Source organism: Lissotriton helveticus, chromosome 6 (assembly GCF_964261635.1).
Source record: "Lissotriton helveticus chromosome 6, aLisHel1.1, whole genome shotgun sequence".
NCBI lineage: Eukaryota > Metazoa > Chordata > Amphibia > Caudata > Salamandridae > Lissotriton > Lissotriton helveticus.
In genome coordinates this window covers 580,864,723-580,891,736 of record NC_136067.1, presented here as the reverse complement: position 1 = coordinate 580,891,736, position 27,014 = coordinate 580,864,723, and the positions used below count along the sequence as shown (strand labels likewise).

General features: G+C 42.6%; 1 protein-coding gene across 1 annotated transcript in view; it reads left to right on the top strand.

The window, feature by feature from the left end:
- Positions 1–27,014, top strand: part of COL9A1 (collagen type IX alpha 1 chain) — a 410,236-nt gene that overhangs the window by 178,123 nt on the left and 205,099 nt on the right. Inside the window, exons 8-12 of the mRNA XM_078648015.1 lie at positions 947–1,021; positions 1,445–1,483; positions 1,595–1,657; positions 21,533–21,586; positions 26,479–26,514. Coding sequence (XP_078504141.1) covers positions 947–1,021; positions 1,445–1,483; positions 1,595–1,657; positions 21,533–21,586; positions 26,479–26,514 — 267 coding nt within the window. The remainder of the gene's footprint in view (positions 1–946; positions 1,022–1,444; positions 1,484–1,594; positions 1,658–21,532; positions 21,587–26,478; positions 26,515–27,014) is intronic.

The following is a 27,014-nucleotide window of genomic DNA, read 5'->3' as shown; positions in this document are numbered from 1 at the left end:
CAGAATACCTTCTTGCTGAATGATGTAGCGGGGGAGGGGGGGGGGACAGATCCCAGCAGGATAGTCTCACATGGCAGCAGTTGTTTTAGTCTCCCCTGTGACTAGCAGACTTGTTTCCAGCTGCAGATAATGCGGGAACTCCCCGAAGCATCTCGTAAACTCTAGTGCTGTCAGCTTCATGTCCCCAATATAATCCAGGGGCGTAACGCAAACCCCTGCAGTCCCCACAGCACCCCAACCCTCGAGTCCACGGGCTATGAGTATGTGTGAGATATGGAAGCGCCCGGAGCCCTCGTCACATTCTGCAGCGAGACCCCATTATTGTTACGCCACTTACATAATGTGCCATGACCTCCGGGCTAGGGCTGGTGGTGGCTGCAACCCCCCTGGTGTATTCCTAGTTAACATCATGCCTAAAACGGGGCTGTGCGAGCACCCGCATTGACCGAAGTAATGCATTTCCCAGCTCGTTCGCATGAATAGAACATTCATCCCCAAAAAGTGGAAAATGAAAGTTTTCCCTGTGTGCTTTGGAACAGGGTCTGTTCCGTATATAGAGATAGAAAGACGGACATTTTAATGTATATGATGAGCTCTAAATCAATGAACCATAAAACAGCTTGCTTTTGCATCCCCTCGTGGAATAACGAGGGACCCCCATTCGAGAAGTTTCCACACTCCACAGCTAGAGCATAGGCAGGGCTGGAGAGCGCGAGGCCAGAGCGTAGGCAGGGCTGGAGAGCGCGCGGCCAGAGCGTAGGCAGGGCTGGAGAGCACGCGACAGTGCCAGTTCAACACGCAGGTGTGTGTTCGGAGAAGGTCTATGCGGCTCTGTGGATATAGGGTTTGGGGAATCCAGAGTGAGGCGGGCTACGGTTTACTATATTAAACTATAAGTATCAACCTGAACGCTAACCCATGCACTCGCTGTCTGGTTTCCCCGCAGAGAGGCCCAGTTGGACCCAAGGGGCTACCAGGCCCCCCCGGACCATCGGGAGTTCCTGGCATCGATGGAATAGACGTGAGTCCCGCTTCTCTCTTTCCACCGCTTCAGTTTCTTCATTTCTCGGTCTAAGTGTCTCTCTCCTAGTCTCGCTCATTTCCACCGTCTCGATGTAGTCTTTGTCTCTTTCCCACTGTCCGCCCTCACCCTCTCTCTCGCTGAGTGTGTTTCTCTTTCTTTCTATGTTTCCTTTCTCCCTCTCTTGTTCTACATTTCACTACCCCCATGTTCCCTTTTCTTCCTCTTTCGCACACTTTCTTTCTTCTTAGCTTTCCCCATTTATCTCTCTCTTTCTCTCTTCCCCAGTTGTTTCCCTTTCCCATATAGGTGTCTATTTATCTCTCTCAATCGAGCCCCTACCTGTAAATCTCTCCGTTCTAACGACTGGTTCCTTTAGTTCAGGAAAGAGAGAACTCATGATGTGTTGTTTTTTTTCCTCAGGGGGAGAGGGGTGTCGATGGCTTTGGTCCTGGCACAGTGGTAAGTGGAGAGACGATCAGCTGAAACCTGGCTGTTTCTGAGTTCTTTGGTGAATTACTGTTTATGAGCGCCCTGAAGCGAACTAATAACCTCTCTGCGCTTGCCTCGTAGGGTCCAGACGGGGAGCCGGGGAAGGCGGGAGCCCCCGGGTTGCCAGGACTGCCCGGTGCTGATGTGAGTAAACTACCGTTAATTTCTCACAGCTGACTGAACTTGAACGGGCGGACTCTGATGTAAGGGGAATGTGACGTGTAAAGGGCGGGAGGGGCTCGGAAGAACCCGCACGTAAATGGATGTCGTCTGTGTGTGAATTCCTGCTTGAGCCTGGCTCTATAAGTCCTGGACTTGGTGTGTGGACAATGCTGGCAGTGTACGGGAGAAGGGCAGGCAGGGAGAGTCTCTGGTTGCTTCTCCTGGGGTAAAATACCAGCACTTCCCCTGCTGTCCTCGCACAGAGCTCTTATTGTTACAGTAAAACCCCTCACCCACCTCTATTTCTGCTCTCACTTGTCCATTGCACGAATTGGAGCCCTAAAGCATCTAGCGCCGCTGTATTTCCATGACTGTCGCAGGGATAGGAAAGAGGTATGGTGCGACCTGCAGTAAGTGTGGCGGTGGAGACTTCAAATTCCCACTTCTCCAAAACGTGCCTCTCCAATGAGGCCACAATGGGCTCGAGCATCCCCGCTGACACCTCTATGACGCCCCCACCAGCCCAGCTACTCCTTTCCCATTTCCCATAGCATCACCTGTTGGATACTCTCATTAGCATCACATGAATGTTGGGCAACACAGGACTTCCGGATTTAAGTGGGCAGGGTCTTTGTCACTGTTGGAACCAGAGGTCATTTGTTTGGTCTCGGTTACAGAAAGCTTTAGCTGTCAGTTGGCAACACCCGTTGTCCATTAAATAACACATCCTTAAAGAGGCCTGTGGATCAGCCTCTTGCTCCTGATTGAATGACTTAGTTTTCCGTCTCTGAGGTCTGCCTTTGGTTCAGTAGCTTTCCTCCCTATTTTATGCTTACCCATAACAGTGGTCTGAATGGATGAGTTGTATCCTTTCACAGCTGAGTTGATGGGATTCTTTCTTTAGTTTGCTTTTGGCACTCCATGGGAGAACATATGTGTTTCCCTACTCTTTCCCACGATTGTTTCTGTGCTCCCACGTGCTCCCTTTTACTCCCCTCCATAATCCTTCCACACTCCCTTCCCCACTGTTCATGCTTTTGTATTTTTTTTATTGTATTTTTTTTATGAGAGCCCAGTCCTTGCAATGTGCTGTTGAGCCACTTGCTTCATATATTTGCACTCAAAAGCATTTAATTTCCTTTTTTTGTACCTACGTACTCTATTTGTACTTACATTTTTGCTTCTGCCCTACCTGCTCCCCACCCTGCTATCTTTTAAATTTTTATTTTTACTGCACTTATTTTAGATAATAGTCTGCCAGATTTTAAATGCTACCAAACTTCTCACTTCAATTTTTGTACTTGCACACACATCTTTTTTTTAATTTGCCGGTTTAACATGGTTGTACACCATATCAGATTGGCAATCTAAAAAGTAATGGAATGAGTATGTATCAAGATGCAGGTGCACATATGCCACAAAGCACATGCACACATTACCATATTCTTTGACAGAAAACCCATTGAAAAATTGCTGGTCATGTGTGGGCATGCATCTTGCTAATAATAGAGTATTAGCAAAGTCAATACGTGTTAGGATGGCTAAGCAAGGCCACGTAGGCTTCAATTAATTTATACTTATTGCAAATAGTTTACAATCAGTGACAGTGGTACCTAATACAATCTGATGGGCAGTAATGCGAAAAGAGCTTATTGGTGGTTCAAAGATAATATGAAACTATAACTGTTTGTTTCTGTCTGGGTCTAATACATCAGTTACATTTATTTAAAGACCAAATTATGTGCCTGGCTCACCACTTGTTTAGGCCCAGCCAACTGTATGGCCTTTGCGTTAGCATGGTTGCCCAGTAAAAATGCTTGGATCATTTGGGACCACTGGTTATTACTCGAGATGCATTCCTCTCCATGTCTTTGCCGCTATAGGGATTGATCAACTGCATACAAAATCAGTCTTGATCTTGAAACAAAATAAACAGTCCAGCCCAAACTAATAGAGGAAGTCTCCTTTGAACGAGAACAAACATGCCAGACACTCATTAGACTTTTACAACTCATTAGGGAGTTGCACTTAAAACCATTATGACACAGAAATCTTTGGATCCACATCTGGACATACCCATGCTACTAAAGGTATCTCACCTTGACTGTAAAAAACAGCAGATGTCATAACAGAATCACGCTAAACCATAGTTATCTCTATGGGTATATTCCATTTTATTTAGTGTTCCCAAAGCCCTTACATATAGAGTTCCGTTTAGGACTGGATATCTGTTGGAAATCACCGTCTGAATGCTTACATGATAGCTCTCCCCTCTGGTGCTTGGATGGTGCCAGCAGCAGTAGTAACATTCACAGGCCTCGCATACAGGCAGCTATCTGTCTTTTGTCAAATACATGTTGTTTGCTATACAATACCTAGAGTAGGCTTTGAGCCAACTCCTTACTCATGATTGGATTGCTTTCTGGCCAATCACAGTTTAAAGCTCCTTATTTGATTTTCCTTCCTTTTCTTGTTTTTGTAGCACAACTGGAGCAAAGCTTCTTTACAGTCCCTTTGAAGGGATGAGCTGTATCCTTCCACTGCCACCAGCAGGAACTTATCTTTTCATTTGTGTTTTAGCACTCCATGGGAGTACATGGCTTTCCTCGCTCTCTCCCATTCACACTCAGCACTACACACTTGTCTGTTGCTCTCCTAAGCCTCCAGTCCCAGGACCCCCTGGATTAAGTTTTTAAAATTTCCTTTTTTTTGCACATTGCTATCAGAGCACTCAACTTCCTTCTCGTCCGTTGCGCCCCAGCCCCTATATGTTCTGACCCTTGATATATTTTTTTTAAAATATTTTTTTAATTATTGTCGTTCATTAGCTGCACTCTTCTTATGGGCTTCTCACATATATTTATTCATGTCGCATCCACACACCTTCTTTTTTTCTTAATTTACTGTTTCCTAAATGACCATCCGGAGTCTTGAAATAGTAAATTGATAAAAAAAAGTATTAAAAATAAATCAATATAAGATGGTTGACCTTTATGACCTTCTCCATGCAAAAATTCACAAGCATCAGCAGTCATTTGAGGATGGCATTACACGATGTAAGTGCATGCATGCAGACATGCAGCCAATCATCTTGGAGTGTTTCTTTGAACTTTAAAAACTCTTTCCAAAATGCGCATGCACAGCTACTATCTAGTAAAACAAGCATTTGCAATGCAATAGGTCTGGCATTATTGAAAGTTTGAGTATTGGTGTTGCTAATAATTTTGCAACGCCAATTGCTAAAACTTTCAATAATGCAAAAGCTATTGCACTGCAAATATTTTTTTCTATTTATGTATTTTTTAAACAATAGTGGCACCCGCACTTTAGCTTAAGATGTTTAAAGCTAAAATGCAGGTGCAGCTATTCTAAGAAATGTAAGGAAATAGAAAAAAAATGACACAGGGAAGCATTTTTTTTTCTATTTCTTTACCGATGCAGCAACTGTACGAACTTGAACTCGGGGGATGGGGCATGGATGACGAACAGGAGGAAACCTGAAAAGAGCAGTATATTACTCTTCCTATGTGTGCTGCAGAATTCAGCATACATGAAAAGAGGAAGTAACAAGAAAAAAAGGCATAGCTCCTTGTCACGCCTCTGTCCGGTAGGCACACCTTTTTGGCCCAAGCACAGATTTACAAGTATTTGTAAATCTGGACTTGCATCAAAATACATGAGTGGATATAAAGGAATGCCCATTCTCCACCCATGTAACTCCCCCCAGACAGTAAGAAACACATGGCAGCCATATCTAGGACCTAGATTGCGTTATTTTTTATTTACTAAACCATGAAAAGCCACATAAATCAACTTTGCACAGCCCAGTAAATGCTAAAATGTATTCTTTATCGAGGCTCCACCACAATAGTGGCACAAACCCAACTGAAAATCTTAGTTAAAGTGGGCCTCTGTAACTGTTCTGCTCCAATGATAAACAACAGCTTGACCTGCTGCTTCTGGGTACTGGGTATTACTTCGTACATGTGTGATGGAAACTTACACAAAATACACACAACTTATCTAAATCCTAAAGTATGGTTCTTGGCCTAGCCAAAATGAAATCCAAAACCTATACAACTAACGATAATCAAATTGACAGTGTCGATATATATTTTGTTACATGGGCTTATTACTGAATACAAAATTGAACTGTCAATTCTTGCTTAATGCCTAGGCCCAGTCTCTCAAACGAGTATTCCATAGCATTGAGGGGTTCTCTAGGCAGGCTGGCCGATCCCATATCAGATCAACTATTGATCTATACAAAGCAAAATGAATTCCAACAGCTACCTTCGGTTGTGAGGTCTGGGGATACAAGGATTGCAATCTAATTCAGGTGTCGGAAAATACATTGCTGAGAAAGGTTCTGAGGTTGCACCTAAGTGTTCCAATTCTGGTAACAGAAAAGTGTAAATTTGATCAAAATCAAAGGGGTGGTGTAAGCGACATCACAACAAACTTTCAGTTCTATAAGATTACAGGGAGTGGCATGACCTCACCTCAGACTCCATACGGATGGGCCACAGAGAAGACAGGGACTACTTGCCCCAACTGTCCTAGGTGAAGTACTTTACCACCGGTGACCTGGGGTACATCCTACTATGATTCTGTAAACTGTACCAAGTACATGCATCTGCACTTGACATTCAGGGTATTGAGGGTGAGCTGCCAAATGCTTCTCAGAGAGGTAGTGTGGTGGGCTATAGCTTAGGTATCAACAGTTAACCAAAAGACAATTTTTGCCCAGGCCAGCACTTATCTTTTGGTTAAAAGACATTACTTTACTCACACAGCATAACATACTACACAGAGTAATTAGGGGTGTCAGACACAGAGTTGTAATCTTGTTTGCTATTGTCAGTGAGGTGCTACACCCTTTCAGTACCCTACCCTCATTGCAGAGTTTCTTAGTGTCTACAATCTGTGGAGTGTAACACGGGACAAGCCTCTGGTTATGCATAGGTGCAGTGCTCCAAAGCTTAAGTGTGCACAACAGTTCAGTTTGCTATCACCTCTTCAACTTTTCTGTAAAAAGTCTAAAGTTTGTAGTCCGGGATTCCTTTTGCTTCCTCAGTCTTTCATTCCACTCACAGTTTAGGCTCTGAGGTGACCTGCATTATGTAGTGCTGTTCATCTCGTGAAGGGTGGGGGAATGCAATGGTGCTACTCCTGCAGCAGTGGTTCTCAAATTGGTTGGGGCCGTAGCTGTGGCCTCATACGGAAATTGATGGCTGATCGAAATAAGCCTCGCAGCTCTCATGGCAGCCATTGTCTTTAGCTGTTGCAGCTTCTAGGTGAAGACGGGCATTTAGATAGCAGGGTGGCTACCAGGCCAGTTAACAGCAGTCTGTGATAGTTTTAGCCAGCCAGAGCTTCTGCCTTGGCAGCAACAAGGAATATCCATTCCAAGTTCGGGATTGGCAGCACAAGGCTCTTGGGCATACCACAGGATTCCAATCACACAATATTCCTGTCAGTTTCAAAGCCCTGGCACAAGTATTGGCAAGAACCACTCAGGGAGAACGAGGGACTCCTTTAATACATTAGTTGATTCTGGATTCTCTCTCTTGTAGTTGCGTACTTTCTCTGGTTGTTTCTCATCCAGGGAACATACTGAACTTCTCCTCCTGGACAGTCTCACCCCCTGCAGGGCCAGGCATGCTCCTTCTTTCTTACATCAGGCAATTAGGCGGTCCTTCAGGCAGCAAGAGCAGCCTTCAATCAATGTCACCTCCCAGCGGAAGACTTCACTGTCCTGCAGACACAGACCTGGTCTCCCAGCAGTCCCTTAAATACTCTGTGGAACAATCACTTCCTTTGTCTTGAAGAATTTTGAATTGAAACAAAATGGGATAGTTTGGATCCCACTTTCATACACATTTTCCAGGAAGGGGATGTGAACCCGCTGTCTAAGGTTTCAGAACTGATATATGTTAATTCACTTTCAAATGCCATTTTGTGGCTCTTAACCCATACACAGCCTTTGTGCAAGGCAGTGACTCTCGTGGCAGGTAGCTATGATGCTGTCCCAGGCAGGAGTTTCCAAAACAAGGGCAAAGGGAAGTGTCAGATCTTGGCACCTTGCTGTCACCTGCCTTCATGAAGCAGTAACCAGGGACACAGACAAAAAAGGCAGGTCCTTCCTAGGGACCACCTCACCTTGAACAACAGGAACTGCAGTCTCAAGTCTCACCCCTACAATAACTAAATGACAGTGCTCAGGAAGAACTAATCAGCAGTTATGTGATAACAAGGACTTCATTTAATGTCTAAGAGTAGCCCTGTTGCCACCCTCTACCCCCCAGTGTATGGATTTTCATCCTTCAGCTGCCTGAATGCATTCAATATACGTCCACTATTTAGGGATAGTGTATACACCATCCATCGTGTACTGTGCCTTTCAATATTGATCCTGGTGGTCTCACTACACAGACTTTCACTTCATACAGAATCCTACAGAATTCTACTAACATACATGTACCAGACACTCACTGCATGTTCACTCACACAACACACACATGTAACGTCAATGCAAGGATCTGGGGTTCACAGAATATCAGAATTTTTCAGGGACTACCACCACTAAAGAGTTTCTTAGTGTCTACAATATCTGGAGTGTAACACAGGACAGTAGATCACACTCTTCCTGACATAGAGAATGAGGCCAGATCACACAATAAGTCACAAAAACCTGGAACGCTGACACCACTGCTCTGTGTGACTTACCCAGTAGTCCTAAACCCTATATAAGGGCTTGATCTGTGCACCTCCTTCAGGTCACAGAACATGTTCTACACCTCACATTACCAAGGACAGGTCTAGGCATTTGTCCACAGAGCTAAACTAGAAGTCTAGATACCACTTTCCAATAAAGTCTGGAACTCACTGCAGGGCTACATGTCCCTTTACAATACAGGGGACATTCCCATCCCAACATGTGCAATTTAATATTACCCAGTCACCGCAGGAAGTGATTTAATGCAAACTTTGTTCATTATGGCATCCCAGGAACTGTCCTCATGGAAATGGATAACTCTGCCAGTGGCCCTGCTCCCTTCACCTTCAGGAGTTTGGTGAAGGACAACTGGATACCTATTGTGGACCACAATAATGATAGCATTTTACAAGCATGCAAATACGCAGTGATTCAATATAGGTAAAAGCCATGCAGCAGCTAACTTCATGGCATTTGAACTGATTAACGAATTTTTGTGAGGATTGGGAACAGTCATGGGTTTTAAAGTAGTATGTAGGGATTGCAATTAGAAGCTGAGAACCCCAGGTGCATCTTAATCGACTCCTGGGTTGCAAACTACAAATAACCTACTGGTATTCTAGAAGTGATTCTGAAGTACACTTGTCAACTGATTATAGACATAGACCTTCATGTTTTTAACAATCCTTCGAGCATTTATTTTCACAGGTTCTGTAAAATTGTTATTATTTCCCATTTTCAATTATATGTTCTCAAGTTATTTTTTTTATTGACATTTTTTATCGAGCAAAGCCATCAAGAAGCATCCAATATTTGCACTTAACAAATACTGCAAACTTGGACCAAAATACAAAATCTTTGTTCATTAATCATTAATTACCGAAAACATCAACAAAAAATTATCATCACATTAACAATCAACAAAATACTCCCAAACCCGCGAAAATGTCTTAATTGCCCCCACCCGTTTGGCATAGGCTTCTTCGAACTGCTTCGTACGTTGTTATTATTTCCCATTTTCAATTAAATGTTCTCAGATTAGTCAAATTATGCAAAGTGTATTTTTTCAAAAGTGCCACTACAGTTTAAAATTGATTCAGTGAACTGCATTTAGTCAAAAAGGTAAATCTTTCAAAATTGCCCTAGGTGTATTATAGTAAAGACCTATTTGCAGTATATTTGCAAACCTTTGTTACTTTGCGTTGAACATCATATATAACGCTACTAGCATAGCACCAACCATACTCTACTAATTAGGTTTGTCTCTGTTCTCTGAAACATATGATTATGCTTATCAAGACCTGTTATTTCAATGCCAAGTGAATGTCTTAATCTCCACTCACTTTCGTGTTGCCTTGTGGTTCAAGCAGAAAAACATGAAAGGCTGTTGGAATAAACATCAGATCAAGGATTGTATCGTGACAATTACATAGTACAGCCGATTGCAGTAGAAATAACAATGCAATACTATCACTTTGTCCCCAAATTTACAAATATTTACAAACATTTTTATTTCAAGTTATACTAGTAGGGAACATTTATTTTCAATAAGAAATAGTGATTATATAGTTTCATTTGGTTTATCAGAAAAAAGATTAAAGGGTTCCAAATAAAAAATCTCCCCCAAGTACAAAACTTACACATTGATACAATGTCGAAGATGTTCACAATAAGGCACTGATTATTATAGAATGCCATGAATAATTATGGATTTCGTTTCCAAATGAAAGCATGGTGAGATTAGGGTACACCGTTCTCTCCGATATATCCTAGAATATACATGGAAGTTTAAAGATTTGGGGCCTGATTTAGATCTTTACTGGATATCCTGTCCTCCGAAATATAAATCCCATTATATCCAATGGGATTTATATTTCAGTGGACGTGATATCCGTCACCGCTGTGGCAAAGTAACGTGTTGTCAAGATCTAAATCAGGACCTTAGCTCAGGAACAGGCATGTTTGTACTGAGAAAATTTCCACTTTTTAGTACACGAACAATGTGGGACCTGTGTGATACAGCTTTGGAATAAAACAATTTACTTCTTTTCCATGAGTCATGCAAAATATATTTGAAAACAATATGACCACTGGAAAATACAGTCTTTTCCAGAGAAAAATAGTTTTTTTCTTAGAGGTAATTAGTTTCACATCAATAGAATTTATCTTGAATTGCTATATATTGATGAAGCACTGTGTAGTAGAAGGACACAGTCATACTATTTCAGACCACAGAACAAAACATTGGGACTTCAGAGGGGATACATCCTGTTAACTTGTTACCTCCACTCTGTCAGAAAGAAAAGTCAACAATATGATCCCACCATTCTGAAATCAGGGGTCCCAAGAATACATTTAGAGCTTCTGACAAGTGCACAAATCAGCTACTATGTGACAGTAATAAACATTTACTTGCAAATTAAATGAGGAGCAAGTTGACAATGATATATCTGGACCTTTAAACCTTTATATACCTATTTAAGTAAAAAATATATTAGAACACTTATAAACAGTCTTCAACAACACAAAGAGATGCCAACTTGCTTGTTGCTCCTTTATTTCAATAGGTAGCACCAAATACAGAAATTTAGGAATCTGTCAAACATCAAAATAAATGCACCAATCACACCAGACAACATTCATACATACCGTTCTGTTCTGGGTAAGCTATATATATATTTTTTAAAGGTGAAGATCTAAAACAGACCAATTCCTACAACACATTCAACTGGCATAGACTAATTTTAACCCTAACATTGTAGCTCTTGCATCAGTAAAATCCTCCAAATGAGAAACATTTATCCATAAAAGTTTTCTTTGAACAATGAGAATTACTATTATCTAAAAAACACACCTTACCCTTTTTAGTGAGTTTTGAGGCGTATGTCACATATAACAATTTTGTCTCTCACTTATTATAATAAAGTATTTATTTTTTAGAAGAGAGTTTTGATCCTGAATATTAGAAGAAATATACTAGACTAACCTTTTTTTGTTTTAAATTTATTTATCCTTTTATTGACATGCCATAAACATCTTACATAACAGTGCAGGCATTCGTGTGTACATCCTTCATGTTTTGATCTTTGTATTTTCCTCCTCATTCTCCCCCATCCACCCTCCCCCATGGGCAGATACCAATTCCTTCCACCTCCTGGACCAGAGTATGTTTATTCCTGACTCTGTTGCAGATTCTTGTAATGCAATGTTAATAGATAAGCTGTGACTGGGCTCCATACACCCTTTGGTCGAGGTGCTACCAGCAGTTCTTCCGCATACACATTTAACTAATCTCTACAAAGCACAGTATCTTTTATCCATTGTTCCACTTTAGGAGCCGCCCCTCTCCCCCAGTGTCTAGCCACCCATCTCTTAGCTAATAGTGTTATTCTACTAATTAATTTCCGACTTCCTGGCTTTAGAGTGTCGACCAGACCCAATAGGCATAGCTGTGGGGTGCAATGTATGCATTCACCCACCTTTTCGGACATCACCTGTACCACCTGTATACAAAACCCATAAATAAGTGAGCAGGACCAGGCCATGTGCATGAAGTCTACTGCCAGTGTCCCACTTCTGGTGCATCTAGAATCCACCTCAATCCCATTTTATACAGTTTCAGTGGTGTGTAATACGACTGCTGTAGGTATTTGAAATGTATTATCCTCAAATTGCAGTTTGCCATGAGCTTCCCAGTAAGTCTGCAACATGTCTCCCAGTTCTCCTGTGTCTAGGGTGGGTCCAGTACTTCATTCGAACTGTCTAGGCCAGCTCCTCCGCTGTCCCTTGTCTCTCTTTGAGAGGTCTTGTATAGTTGTGTCACAAGGTGTTTACTTGAGGTACTTAGCAACCTCATCTGTAGTGCATCTAGTGTGTCAGGTTCATCTGCGAATTGCGAGTATAGTGATCATACCACCACTGGTATGTAAACACTACCAATGGTGTCTGCGGCTGTGATGTCCCAAATTCATCCCGTGTTAGAAGCGACCCGCCCTTGTGTAGGTCTCTTACTGTGGTTATGCCTGCCTTCGCTAATATTTCCTGTGCTTTCGGATCTTATGTTGCTGCTATGTCAGGATGAGATATCAGCAGCAGCGCTGGTGCATACATAGTTGTCTTCTTCGCCCTAGCGCAGAGTGCGCACCAGTCCTTTGATGTGCTATGAATAGTGTTGATCTCCAGTCTGGTTATCCCTTGGTGCTAATATAGTAGTATCGGTGCGAGGGACGTCAAGTGTATGTCATCGTTCTCTACCGCCAGATGTGGCAGATATTGTGTAGGGAAATACCAATTGTGCGCGAATTGCGCTTGTGCACTGAGGTAATATAAATACGTATCCAGAGCTCCCTTTTCCCCCATTTGTACAGCGATGTCAAAGTAGTCTAGATGCCCCTGGGTTGTTTGCCTGCCTATGCCCTCCCACTCCAAACATATCAAACGTACAAAATGTGTCTTTAGGGACTTAAAGAAATCTATTGTCAGCGCTACAGGGATATTGACAGACAGGTTTAGTAACCTGGGTAATACTACCATTTTCATGACCACTGTTCATTCGGCTAATGAGAGAGGCAGCCGTATCCATCTACCCACTTGTTCCTCCAGCTTCACCATAGCCCTTCCGTAGTTTTGCCTTATAACCATTTCTGGGTCTCTATATCTAAATACACAGAGATATTTGATGGGTTCAAGGCTCCATTTTAAGGGATATTCTAATGTGTGTTGTACTGTGATTTGTGTGAGGGGGAACACCACTGATTTGTTCCAGTTGATGCTCAGTCCGGTGTACCACTTGAATCACACGTATTTTCAAATCAACGGAGCCAGTTGTGTTTCCGAAACTTGTACATACAGGACCATGTCATCCCCATATAGGGATATGGCTAGGCGGCGCTGTCGAAATCGCAGGGCTGTATCTGCGTGTCTCTGTTCGATCACACATGCCAATGGTTCCAGTGCTAGTGTGAACATTATTGGTGATAGGGGACAGCCTTGTCTAGTTCCCCTATAAACCCTGAATGGTTCTGAGATTTCAGCATTGACACGTATTCGAGCCATTGGGTTACTATATAACAGGTGGATGTACTGCAGAAATGCCAGCAGCATCCCCATGCGCTGGAGCACCGTGAACATATAGTCCCTTTGTTTGGAATCAAATACTTTGACGGCATCCAGCAGCACCGCCGCCACCTTAAGCTTCGGATCCAGTTGGTGTAGGATGACGAATAATGTTTGTAAATGATATGTCGTTGAATGAGTTGGTACAAAACCCAATTGGTTTGGTAGGACTAAGTTGGGTAAGAGCGGCTTTAAATGCATAGCCAGTATCTTTGCCAGTATTTTTGTGTCTAAATTTATTAGTGGTAATGGTCTGTATTAATCACATTGTTCCGGCTCCTTATCTGGTTTTAGCACCGTGATTATTAGGGCATCATGCAGTGTCGGTGGGAGTATCTGTTTTTCACATGCTTCCATATACATAGCATGCAGATGTGGCTCTAGGGTGTCTTCATATGTCTTGTAAAATTTGCTTGGTAAGCCGTCGCCTCTGAATGCCTTCTTATTAGGTAAGTTGTGTATGGCCTCTACCACCTCCTCTATAGTGATTGGCTGCATCAGGTAATCTCTCTGGTCATGCAACAGCCATGCCAGAGCTATGTCTTCTAGGTAGCTAGTGGTATCTTTCACACTCGAATCCACCCACTGCCCATACGATTAACTATAAAAATCTGTACATTGGGATAGAATGGCCTGAGTGTCATGGTACACATCTCCAGTTGTATTTGTTATTGCAGTAATATGTGGTTGTATCTTTGCTTTAGCAATTTTCACTGCCAAGGTCCTGGCCCCCCTCCCTCACCATATGATCTTGCTTTCCATTTCTGGACATATGTAGTACCTCCTTCCCACCAGGTACATTATTATACTCCCTATGGGATTCCCTCATTTCTGCCAATACCTTACAATCTGGATTTCATGCACATCTATTTTCTAATATTTTCAGTTTACTTTCAATATTGCCCAAACACGTATGTATCGATTTTAAGACCCCGGCCTGCACCCCCATGCATTCTCCTCAAATAGTGGCTTTAAAGGCTTCCCACAATATTCCTGCTCCCTCCTCTGATTCCTCATTTTCTTGGAAATATCTTATGATCGCATTCCCTACACTGTCTTTTTATACCGGGTGTAGTAGGGATGAGGTTTGCAGTCGCTATTTGAATAGCGGGCGCCTATATGTGGGGATTTGGAACTCCAGCAGAAATGGGGCACGGTCTGACAGTGTTCTCGGTAGGTGAGCTACCTGTACCTTCAACGTACATACCTCCTGCGTTGCTAACCAGTAGTTCAGGGAGACCATGTGTTATGTACTGCCAATATGTATCTCCCTTCCCTAGTATCCGGATTGCACGCTCTCTACACATCCACCACCCCAGACATGTTGTCTCGCAACACCTGGGCTGCCTCCCTTGCCACACTGTTGTGGCCGATCTGTCCAGCTCGGGGTCTATGTACATATTTATGTCTCCTTCCCACAGTAGCGCCTCCACCTACCATGTAGTTAACCTCGTCCATATTTTGGTATAATATTCAGACATTTGGGCCATATACATTAACTATTGTCACTCTAGTTCCCCCAAGGCATCCCTGCACTATAATATATCTCCCTTGCTCATCTGTTTTGGTGTGTGAAAGCATGAAGTGGGTGTCCCTTTTTTATAAGCAAAAGTACCCCCCTGTAGTAAGAGGAGTAGGATGAGGCAATTCTTACAGTCGCCCATCTGCTTCCTGTTTTGTGTTCCGTGGTCCGTGCTAAGTGCGTTCCCTGTAATAGTGCAACTTGTATTTTGTTTCGGTCCAAGGAAGCTAAAACGTTCCTATTTTTTTGGGGTTATTCAGGCCTCGGCTATTCCAGGTCAAGAATCTAAGTTGTCCCGGGTGTCTTGTCTCTATTTTATATGTGGGGTTTAATGTCTGTGGGGAAGTGTGTTGGTGAACCAGCAAGGAGATTCGTATTGAACAGTTTGATGCATTGCCTCTTACATACAACAACTATAAACACTCCCCACTCCCACTTCAGCACCCCAATCATGCTAAAGCCATCCCATGCGCCCTTAACAACCCAACATTTATATTTTAACATTTAGGGTGTACCCTCTGAGGGTCGCTAGAGGCCTTGCTCCCTCCAGGTGTGCGGAGGTGGCCGAGATACCATATTCATGCTGTCCAATATGTCAAACTTCAGTTATGGGTACCACTGCTTTATATAACCCGTTATACTTGTGCTGTATCCTTATAGGCAACAACAGATATCGCATATCACCATCTGTGTGAGACTGCCTGACCGCCTTACTTTGGTTCTGCTTTGGCTGTGCTGCCTCTACTCATTTATTGGTTAATCGTCCTCCCCAGCCTCGGATTGGTAACGCGGGCACTCGGGCAATGCCCGAGGGGCTGGTGTCTGAGTTCCTGCTGTGGGCTGCTTTTTTGAGCAGTCTGGGGCCGATTTGGGCGGTGTCTCTATTTTTGAAATACAGCCAGCGGCCCAGTGGGTGGCTTAGTGGCCTTTCTGCAGGTAGATGGGCGCTCATTACCAACTCACCCGCCCCCCCCCCCCGGTTTAGTAACAGGCAGAGGTATCACTCCGTTTGTCTCGCTGGCCCATTAATGTATGCACATACTGAGCAGGGCAGGGGGCCTCAGTAGAAGTGGCCTCACTTGTTTTCAGGTGTTTTCACTAGTGTAAACTAATGCGTGCATTTGTTTAAGCCCCCCCTCCTTCTTTTTAATGCAATTACGCTGAAGCAGTGATTTGAGGAAAGGCATTATGCAAATGGGGGCCGATTTTTTTGTGTGTGCCCGGGCCGATTTTCAATCCCAATCCGACCCTGGTCCTCCCTTTCCAGGTTCTTCGACTCATTGTATGCTTCACTTGTGTTCTCTGCATCCTGCAGGGCTGATTTCTGGTTTCTACTCGTCGCCAGCGTCTTCTTCGGGTCCGGTTTCTTTCCATGTGTTGCGCTTGTCCGAATTTACTTTGATATACTCCATTGCCGCTTTGAGAGTTGTGAAGATTTGCTGCTTGTCCCCTAGGTCAATTGGCAATTGCGCTGGGTACAGCATCTCATATGGTATTTTTTCTCCCTGTAGTTTCTTTTTCACTGTCGTGAATTCTCTGAGTACCGCTTGAACTGTTACTGTAAATACTAGGCTAACCTTAACAACATCCGTCTTTTTGAGTACACTAATGTTTGGCAATTGTTGGCTCAAAATAGTTCTCACCTCATGCCTTAGTATATAAGGGTAGTGTAATGATGAGGCCAATCATTGGTATAGATCAGATGTATTGTAGAAATATAAGGAATACAGGTGAGTGCCAGGGAGCAGCTACAAGGCAGCCTTCTTCTCTGTAACCGCTCCACTCTTCTTAAGATGCACACTCTACATTCTAAATACATCACAGCATTCCTACCACGAGGCATACATCTTAAAGATACATAACAAAAGTACAACATAACAGGTAGGCATTATATTTGCGTAGTGCTGCTCTCAATGAGCCACAGTGCCATTGTTCACTACCCAGACATTAACTTCAGTTCACTTTACTGTTAATACTGAATGCAGGTAAAATCCTCACCCTGCTCCAGGAACTTCCCCAGTACTCAGAAGGATGGGCAAATAGCTCACCATTTAATCAATGGCAAGCCAATTGTTACTTCCTTGGAAGGTTTTCTGAAGTACTGATTACGTTGGAAAGTCACATGGGCAGTCCAGCACAGCACCAGATACCTTTTCGCAGAGTATAGGTGCCTAGCCAATCGTGGTGTGCAGCATCAAAGGAGAAATTCTAGGCAGTTAAGTGAAAACTTCCATAATCCAGGAAACATATTAGCAAATACACTGGGAAGTCCAGTAGCACTGTACATTACTTATTCCACAATTACCTGCTACGCTGGCATTTTGCCTGTTCCATAACATAACGAAGGGGTGCTTAATGGATACAGTTTACTGCACTGACATTTTACTGGTAAATATCATCTGATCTAAAAGCAATGGAGGCTGGTAATTCCAATGTTGTGTAATGAAAGGTGGGCCCAGTCACATTTCGCCATTCTCAACCTAGTGGTCCCTTTGGGAAAATACCTTACCCCTTTTTCATCTCTAAATAAGTGAATACCTACCTACCTGAATTCTCTCCTTATGTTATTGCCTTGGGAGCCTGCACACATGACCACACATTTTGATAACCTAGGATATATATTAGCCCTTTTTCTTCCCATGTGAGCTTTTCATCCTTTATTGGATTATGGGAGAGTGCATGTGACAGTGACTAATTCCGAACATATTTATCTGAATACAGAATAAAAATTGACCACACCTATTTGCCACCACAGTCTTCCTTTTTAAGATGATTAATATTAACTAGACTGAAATTACAACATTGGCCTAGGCTAGAGTGTACTTTTACCTACTCCAGTGCCTACCACTGTGTTATGTGCTCAAAGCTGAACACTGACATACGCTAATTTCAGTCCTTAATATTCTTTCTGAGATTGTCAGTGACAAATTCCAGATCTTGTTCTCTCTTGATATGTTGCATGTTAGTATACACATATTCTTGTTGTATAGCCTTTAGTGTAAGTTTCTACTTTGAGCTAGAGACTGATTCAATCAGTTCTGCATCTTCCTATTTTTAATATAAAATCCAAACAATTATTTTTATTTCGTAGCTTTCAGATTCGACTCAGCTATTTATGATCTTGGTATATTGCCCTCGCTTTATGAGTATTACTGCAGGCATATAAATGCCCTCATAAATATCTTAATAGGAATTTACACTGAATATGTCAAGGACTTGTGAGATTTGTTGTATACTAGGTCTCACCTCTTCAAGTTTGAATGCTTGGGCACAACTTACCTATGCAAATATTTATTGATGTAGTACAAAATACGTGGGTCAGAGTTACCTTGCCCTATTTTTACAGTATTTTCGTCGAAGAGAGTCAATATTACCAAAGGGTGAAGTTCCCTATCCTCACACTCAGTGGAAATTGTACTCACTTGCCATTTGTTCTCTGATCTGTTGTTGCAATTAATTATAGAAACATAATACTCTGGGTTTAAATTGTCAAAATATAATCTTCTTTTTCTAGAAACAGAATAACACAACAGTGTTATTTCTAGGAACAGAATAACACAACTGATTTAGTCCGAAGCAACATTCATTATGGCACAATAGTGAAATGCTCTTGCTATCAAGAATGAAAGACTGCATGAGTATTTATAAAGGCTTCAGACTAGGTGTGTTATTATCACACTAACTATCAAACTATCTCGCAAACACAGGGTCAAGCATCTGACTAAAACAACCAGGTCTTCAAATGTTTTTTAAAGTTCGCAATGTCTGAACAAGTGGGGCTGTAGTGCAGAAGTTGATTCCAAGCTGAAGGGACAATGAAGGAAAAGGATCTTCCGTCAAATCTAGAAGAGCAAATGCGGGGGACTGTCAGCAAGGCTTTGGTGCTAGATCTGACATTTCTAGCGGAATGATAATGACACAGTTTCTTCTTTAAGTAAGTGGGGCCCCTACCCATCGAAGACTTGTTGGTGAGACAGCAGAGCTTGAAAAACGCATGTTTTCTGACTGGCAGCCAATGTAAGGCTCCCAGCGTAGAAGGTGAAGGAGAGCCTGCATTAAGGTTACAAACTAGGCAAGCTGCAGTATTTTGCACCACCTGAAGTTTGGATAACAGAGTGTCATTGGGGGGCCACTAGCAGGGCATTACCTTAGTCAAGCCAACATATTACTAATGCATGAACCCGACATTTTCTAGCAGAAGATCGAAGCCAAGAAAATACTTTCTTCAATACCTGCATGGTGGCAAAACAGGCACCACAGATTAAGGAAATGTGGTCATTCATAGATGCTTGATCTTGCTTGATGCCAAGGTTTTTCAAAATTTGCTGTGGAGGCTGGGCTGCACCAAGTTCAGGGGGCCACCAGTCAGCTGAAAAGAGCTGCTGGGATTTACCAAACAGCAGTATCTTCTTTTTGCCACTGTTCAATTGGAGACAGTTCACCGTCATCCAGACAGCCATCCTTCTCATGCAGTCTATGAAACAATGTTTTTCCCCATCAAGGTCATGGCCAAACAAGATGATTGGCTGGGTATCATCTGTGTATGGTAAAACATCGAAGCCACACGATTTAACAATCAGGGTGAGGGGGCCACATAGATGTTGAATAACGTATGGCTCAAAAATGAGCCCTGGGTGAACCTTATTGTTGGGAATGGTGCGAGACTTGAAAGAGCCCAGAGTAATCATCTGTGTCCGGCTATCTAAGAAGTGAACAAGTCATAATATGGGTTTACCACAGATGCCAGTCTCACACAACCTGCAAATACGTATTGTGTGAGATGCTGTATCGAAGGCTGCTGACAAGTCCAGCAGCAGCAGCATGGTAGGGGAGCCAGAATCTAAGGATAGGTGGATGGTATCAGTAACGCCACTAACACATTCTCAGTGCTATGGCAAGCTCCGAATCGAGATTGGGAGGAGTTAAGAACCTAATCGACCTCCAGAAAATGTCCTAAGCTGCTTATTGACTAGACTTTCCAAAGATTTTGTCAGTAGTGGGAGAAGCGAGATAGGGCGATACTTGTATAGGTTCTTTGGATCTGCGTTGGGATTTTTTATTATTGGTGTAGGGGAAGTTTAACCGTGTCTAGGTATAGGTTGAAAAGGGTAATGATAGTAGGTGCAATCATGGTCAACAGACTAGCAGAGATCCTTGGGGGCATAAGTCAGAGGGAAAGCATGATTTGGTTGCTTGTTAACAGCTCCTGAATTTGATCTAAAGTGAAAGGTTCAAACCTATCTAAATAAGAAGTAATGTCAGGAGAGGGCATATTGAAGCTGGTTAAATTAATCTCATTTGGGCAGTTGGTAAAATTCTGGTATATGGCATCTATTTTCTCTTCAAAAGAATATGTTAAAGAGTCACATAGTTGTGATATAGGGATGGCATAGTAACATACACGCGACTTAGTGAAGCCATTGAGCACTTTAAAAAGTGCTTTGGACGAGTTGCTCACCTGCTCAATTTTACTAGAAATATAACTTTTCCAGGCTAATCTGATTTGCCTCTGATAACTGGTAAGTGCTGACTTGTAGGCTTCTTTATCTTCAGGGATTTTGGATTGACGCAATCTTCTTTGGAGCCTTTTACAGTCGACTTTCATACTACTAAGTTCCACGTAGTACCACAGTAGACACAATCCGATGTTTCTTTTTCACAGGATGGGAGTGTAAAGGGGAGAAAATCATTAATACACAGTTAATTTGGCAATTACTCCACTGGATACATAATAATTCGCAGACAACTATATAAGTTAGTACACAGACAGATGGTACAAAGGGTGAAGGAGTGCATGAATTGATGGCTATATTAATTTGCTAATGAATGAAAGGATGAAGAGTGCAAGGGCAGAGTGTGGGGGCAAGAGCAGTGTTGGAGAAGAAGCATCATAATTTAAAACGTGTTCTCATTGACTAAATCATTCTCTCAAGCTCTAATACACATTTTTAAATACAGGGAAGATGTTGCCTCTGGTACCTCACTCTGCTGACGGGCAACCCAAACGGGTGACCTTGTAAGCACATGAGCCCCGACCCAAGTATTTAATAAAAGGATAGCTTTATGTAACTAATGCATGTAAATATATTTTATCTTTATTTCATTATGATTATATTGATACTATCTGTACCATGCAGTTCAATTCACTCGTGGCTAACTCTGTGCTAAAGTAAAAATCCATTATAAAATGCTCACATAAATTCATAGATAAATAACTTAATAACATTAAAGATGTAATGTTTTTCTTACAAAAGCGCTCCAGTCAAACATGTATATGGTATTGCTTGGCTTTGGCTTGGCATGTTTTAGTAGACAACTGGCAGCTGTATGTTTTAAAAAAAATTCTACATGCTGCTTGTGACTTTGTCCTACCAAACCTTTTACAGATTTCTTTCCTATCCTGTTGGTGGGTTTAGCAGTAAATCTCAACCATGTAAAATACAGAAAATGGCTTCACCATCCACATATTTGTGATCTCTAATTTCTCATTTGACTCCTCTAGGGACTGACAGGGCCGGAGGGAGCACCTGGACCTGGTGGCCCACGAGGACCAAAGGTAAGTACAATTGTGATCGCAATTTAAGTGTACATCAAACTAGCTGGAGAGCCGCTAAGCCCTCAATAGAAACCACCTACCAAGAACTGTGAACCATTTTATATAATGAGTTCATTTGACTGTCGGGTGTGGTCTTCTAGAAATAAATGGTCATTTTATTAAGTGTGTTAACTCGAAAGCATAGTGGATGCATTGTGGAATTTTCCAGAAAGAGGCTTTATGTAATATATAGACATAGTTGCAAGATGCATCCCCTTAAATGAGAATATTATAAATGCTGAGTGTGGACTTGGCTGCATGATGAATCTTTCCATAAACAACACGGAATGAATGAAGGGGACAGACTCCAGAGTTTGGAGGATTTTCTCTTACAAGAGGCTAGTATGAAGACAAAGTTTAGGCTCATGTACATTGTTGACCCTTCTAGAAATAGAGTGGCAGAAATGTAGACGTGAGTATATTATGGATCCATCGACAAAGACACTGACATGAAAGCAGGGCCGGGCTGGGCACCAAAACCGGCCCTGGCAAAGTGCTCGGCCGGCCCCCGGGCGGGAGGGGGGCGAGCACTTTGCCAGGGCCGCTTTTCAGCCGATTTTGTTACAGGGCCGATTTTGCAGCTATGCTGCAAAATCGGCTCTGCAACAAAAACGGCCCCCAGGGCCCAAAACCGGCCCCCACCCTTGCAGCCGACCGGGGGATTGCCCGGTGCCCACAACAGCCAGTCCGGGCCTGCATGAAAGTAGTGTAGGTTTGGGTACACTGGTACGTCCCTTTATAAAAAAGACTAGAATACATTTGGGGACAGATTTATCATTCTTTCATGCAGCAAAATGCCGCAAGTCACCTTGTGGCACTGCGCTGCAAGAAAGGGAAAGGACAGAAATGTGCCGTATTTACCATTTACTGCAAATTCCTGTCCTGTCATAGCACTGGTGCACTTTTGGCTGGCTGCCTAGCATTGTAGGCAGGATTGGGTTTGTGCAGCAAGGGACACCTTTCTGCACAAAAAAATACTTTGAAGGATGTTCCTGTTTCTACATGTGCAGCAAACTGCAGCACACATAGAAAAAGGAAAGAACTAGGATAAATAAAGATGTTTTTTCTCGTAATGCTTCACCAGGGGAGGCATAGCATTTTGATGCATTCCCAGATCTACTACTAATGGCAAATCTGGGAATGCCAGAATCCATAGGTGGATGCAGGGGAATGCGGGGAACAACCATTGCAGCGCATGCGTCACAACGCATGTGTTTCCGTCACGTGCAGTCACCACGCACGCGACGTTACAACGCATGCGTTTACTACGCACCCCATTACATCGGAGGCGCCATTAGATCGCAGGCGCTTACAACGGACACGGGAGACAACGCTGGAACCATGAGAGACAGATAAGGATGACGGATGTACCCGATGTGTTTTAGGCTTTTAGGTAGTTGATGGGGACTGTATTGGAGTGGGGGGGGGGGGTTTAGGCTTTAGGGATTAGGGTTAATAGTAGTATATGGTTGCGTTTTAGGGGGTTGGGCTTTTTGGGCTTAGGGTCTGATATGGTTGTGTTTTAGCTTTTAGGGTTAGGGCTTTTAGGGTTTAGGGTTAAGGGTCGGATATGGAACTGTTTTTGACATTTGGGTTAGGGCTTTTAGGGTTTAGGGTCGGATATGGTTGTGTTTTAGACATTCGTGCTAGGGCTTTTAGGGCTTAGGGTTAAGGGTAGAATCTGGTACTGTTTTAGGCATTAGGATTAGGGCTTAGAGTTAAGGGGCGTATGTGGTAGTGTTTTAAGGTTTAGAGTTAGGGCTTAGGGTTAAGGGTCATTAATGATACACTTTTAGGCTTTAGGGGGTCGTAGTGTGCAGTTGAGGCCTTAGGGTCAGGGGGAATGCGCACTGGGGTAACAAATGCGATTTAGAACCATGCGGGGTGTTTGTATGCGATGTGAATGTGTTTTACATGCTTTGCAATTGGGATGCGACGTGATTGGGTGCGTTGCAATTACTTGCGATGTGAAGGGACATGCGATCTAAAAAATGTGATGTGAAGGCATACGGTGTTACAGTTTGCGACGTGCCACCATACATCCGGGAATACCCACTCTCCACCCATGAAACGTCTCCCTGCCACAGAGTAACGCAAAGAATCGATTTGCACTGCCTTGCGTTACTATAGATTTATCAAACCATGGAGAGCCATGCAAGGTGTCTCTGCATGACTTGATAAATTTCACTTAATATCACCCTTGTACCACATTGCATGGCAGAAGGGTGACAGAAAATCTTAATAAATCTTGGTGTATAGAATCGGTAAAATGGGACATTTTTTGGGAATATAGTAATCATGATTGCAGTGTTTAGTTTCAGATGCATTAATTGTAACCTGAAATTAAATCCTTACTCTATGGTGAGACTGTAGAAAATAACAGTTCTGGAAATATTTAATACAAGGGGCTTATTTAGGTGAATTTGGCACAGTGCAGCACAGCAAGTCAGCTGGCTGCACTGAATTACAGTGAAAATGTAGGAATGCTCCATATTTAAAAGAATATAGCGCATTCCTATCCTTGTCCCTACACTGGCACCGTCAATCCAGGCCCCCTTGTACCACGTTGCAAGTGTGCCTCTGATGCATGCAGGATTGTTTTGGTGCAGAAGGGGCACTTTCCTGCACATAATCAGGCCTGAGACGCACATTTCTCCTTGTTACGTCTCACCTGCGAAGGCATATCTTTTTGGCGCATTCCCATGTTTACTAGTTCTTCTAAATCTGGGAATGTGTCAAAAACATGGTAGTTGCGTGGAAACACTGTCTGGCATGAGTGTTTGAAAAGTTTCAGCACTCCGTCCATCATCTTGTTGTGTTTGCTATGTTCGCCCCAAGTGGCCAAGGGTATGCCCAGACGTGGGTCCCTTACTCACTGTGACCCTGGATTCAAGCTAGCCTGGCTGATATGGGGTGATGCCCCGAAACCGGTCCCAGGGTGCTTGTTTCCAGTCCAAGGCGGACCTGGCCTGGCAGTTCGGGCTGGACTGTTCCCCTGTGGAGCAGGATCAAGACAGATTTTCATATGGCTGGGTCAGTAGCGGTCCATGCAGGTAACAGCGGTTGGGCCACATGATGAAGATTTTGAGGAAAGATGCATAGGGATTTGTTTTTTATTTATTTAATGTTCCCTCTGATCATCCCTCAAACCCTTCCCACCCCCCATGAGGCACCACCACCCTACTGCTGTTACCTATAGGGACCACAGCTGGTCCAAATTGAGATGGCTTGATGAACAAAAGAACAAAGGTTTTAACTCAGATCTCTTGACTGGGGGTGATTGTTTGAAAAGTTTCAGCCGTCTGTCCATCATCTTGTGTTTGCAACACCCATGCAATACCCATTAAAGCCTTCCAAGGGTAGAGTAACGCAATGGAGCAGTTTGCGATGAATTGCGTTACTCCAGATTTATATAGCCACTCAGGGCCACGCAAGGTGACCTTGCGTGGCTTCATAGATATCATCTTGGACTTCTCATAAATATGCCTCCTGGTGTCTTTGAAAAACCCTGCTCTTTTCTCAGCTTTTACTTGAAGTGCCCAGTGGGAAGTCTTTCTGTTTCACAATGGCTAGTCTGTCTCTTTGGCAAATGTTTCAAACTCAAATTTATTTGCACATTTTCAGAGTCCCCTCCTGGGAAAACAACAGTTCAGAAAACAATAGGAGAGCAAATAGCAGAATTGGGAAAGCAAAAGCCCAAAGGACGGATGCAATATCTTTGTAAATATGCATTATTATGCAACTTTGGCAGACGAAACTTAAGACACAAAAGGTTAGAGAAAAGAGTGCTTTGATATCGAGAATTAGCGGGTATGACGCTTTTAAGGTAAAATTAGAGGATGGTACTCTATGTCGACCCCCTCCTGCAGATATCTGCGAAATTGCCATATTTTACCCAAGAAGTGAAAGGTGTGTAGACTGACTTCCTCCATTGCTTCAGTCAGATTATTGATTGTGATAGATTTTGGTTCCCTCAGTCTCGCATACCCTACATATTGTTCTTCTGGGAAATTGATGGTATGGTATGCAAATGAGTGGCAAATGGATCGGGCTTCCCATGTGTGTGGTTCAAAGGAACTATTACTAACAAGGATCATTTTTGACTTACGTCTGCAATAACAAATCGAAAAGGCAATGCTCAAACTCATCGAAAAGGACACGTGTGAGCCAAGCATCATTGATTGTCTATTGCTGTTGATTTTGTCATATCTGAATACCTTTAATCCCAAAACCAGTTAGATTCGTGTTACTGTCAACTACATTTCAGTATCTTTTAATTTTGAAGAAATCATAAATCTAATTTTAGAATATCGGGGCATATAAAGTAGTATTCTTGTAGTAATCTTTTGGTACTCTTACATGCTTATATGAATTGCCCCCAAAATATCTAAAATAGGGATAAAATGGGAATATTTAGGAAATATTCAGAGGCTGTCTGTATAACTATAAACGACTATTCCTTCTTTGTATTTCTTACCATTAGGGAGTTAGGCATTTCAGAGCAGAACCACCGAGGCATGCAAGAGTATGTGAAAGAGTGTTCATTTAGAACTCTTTTACACACTCATACAAGTTTTTGAGAACTGGCCCGAATGTGTGCGACGTTCTGATTTCAGGATGCGGGTTTGAGATCCATACAAATGAACTATACCCAGAAATCTGAAAAATATATTCAGCGTTTCTAGCCGAGCCGTCTTCCAGTATTTAGATATTTACATTTAGGAAAGGACATTGTACATGCTCTGCACCACATTTTCATTGCAAACGTAATCAGTAAAGGTTACTGCTACTAATCTACTGAAATAAAAACATCATTGAAAATTCACATGTATGTTTTTCCCACTTACTTTCAGGGTGAGCCTGGCCTTCCTGGAGAACGCGGACTTGTTGTGAGTAATTCATTCTAAATACTGCATGACTTCGACAGAAATGATTGGACTTACCTGTAATAAATTAAATGTCTCAGTATTGACGAAAGATGTGACGGGGTATATGATCAAAGTAACGAAAAAAATGATGGGGAAACTATATTACTAAAGACCTGTTTTGTGTTGTCATACAAGGAATGTGATATTATGGCAGCTGATAAAAAGTCTGTTAATGCAGATTTCAAAATAATTGCAAGAGTCAAATCATACCACTTCCCCATCAACATTATTTTTTTAACCCGCAACAAGCACTAGAGAGCACATATCACCCAGTGCAGCAATGAGCAATATAATCTCCATCACAGATAATGAAAGTAGCTAAATGTTAATTAAATCTAAAGACTAGGATATCAAGAAGTATTGCAGTGAATAAGAGTGAAAAGGGAACTATATGAATGAGTTTCATGAATAATGGCAAAGCTCAAACCGCTCCATATCAAGAAGGTGCAATCCTGTATCTT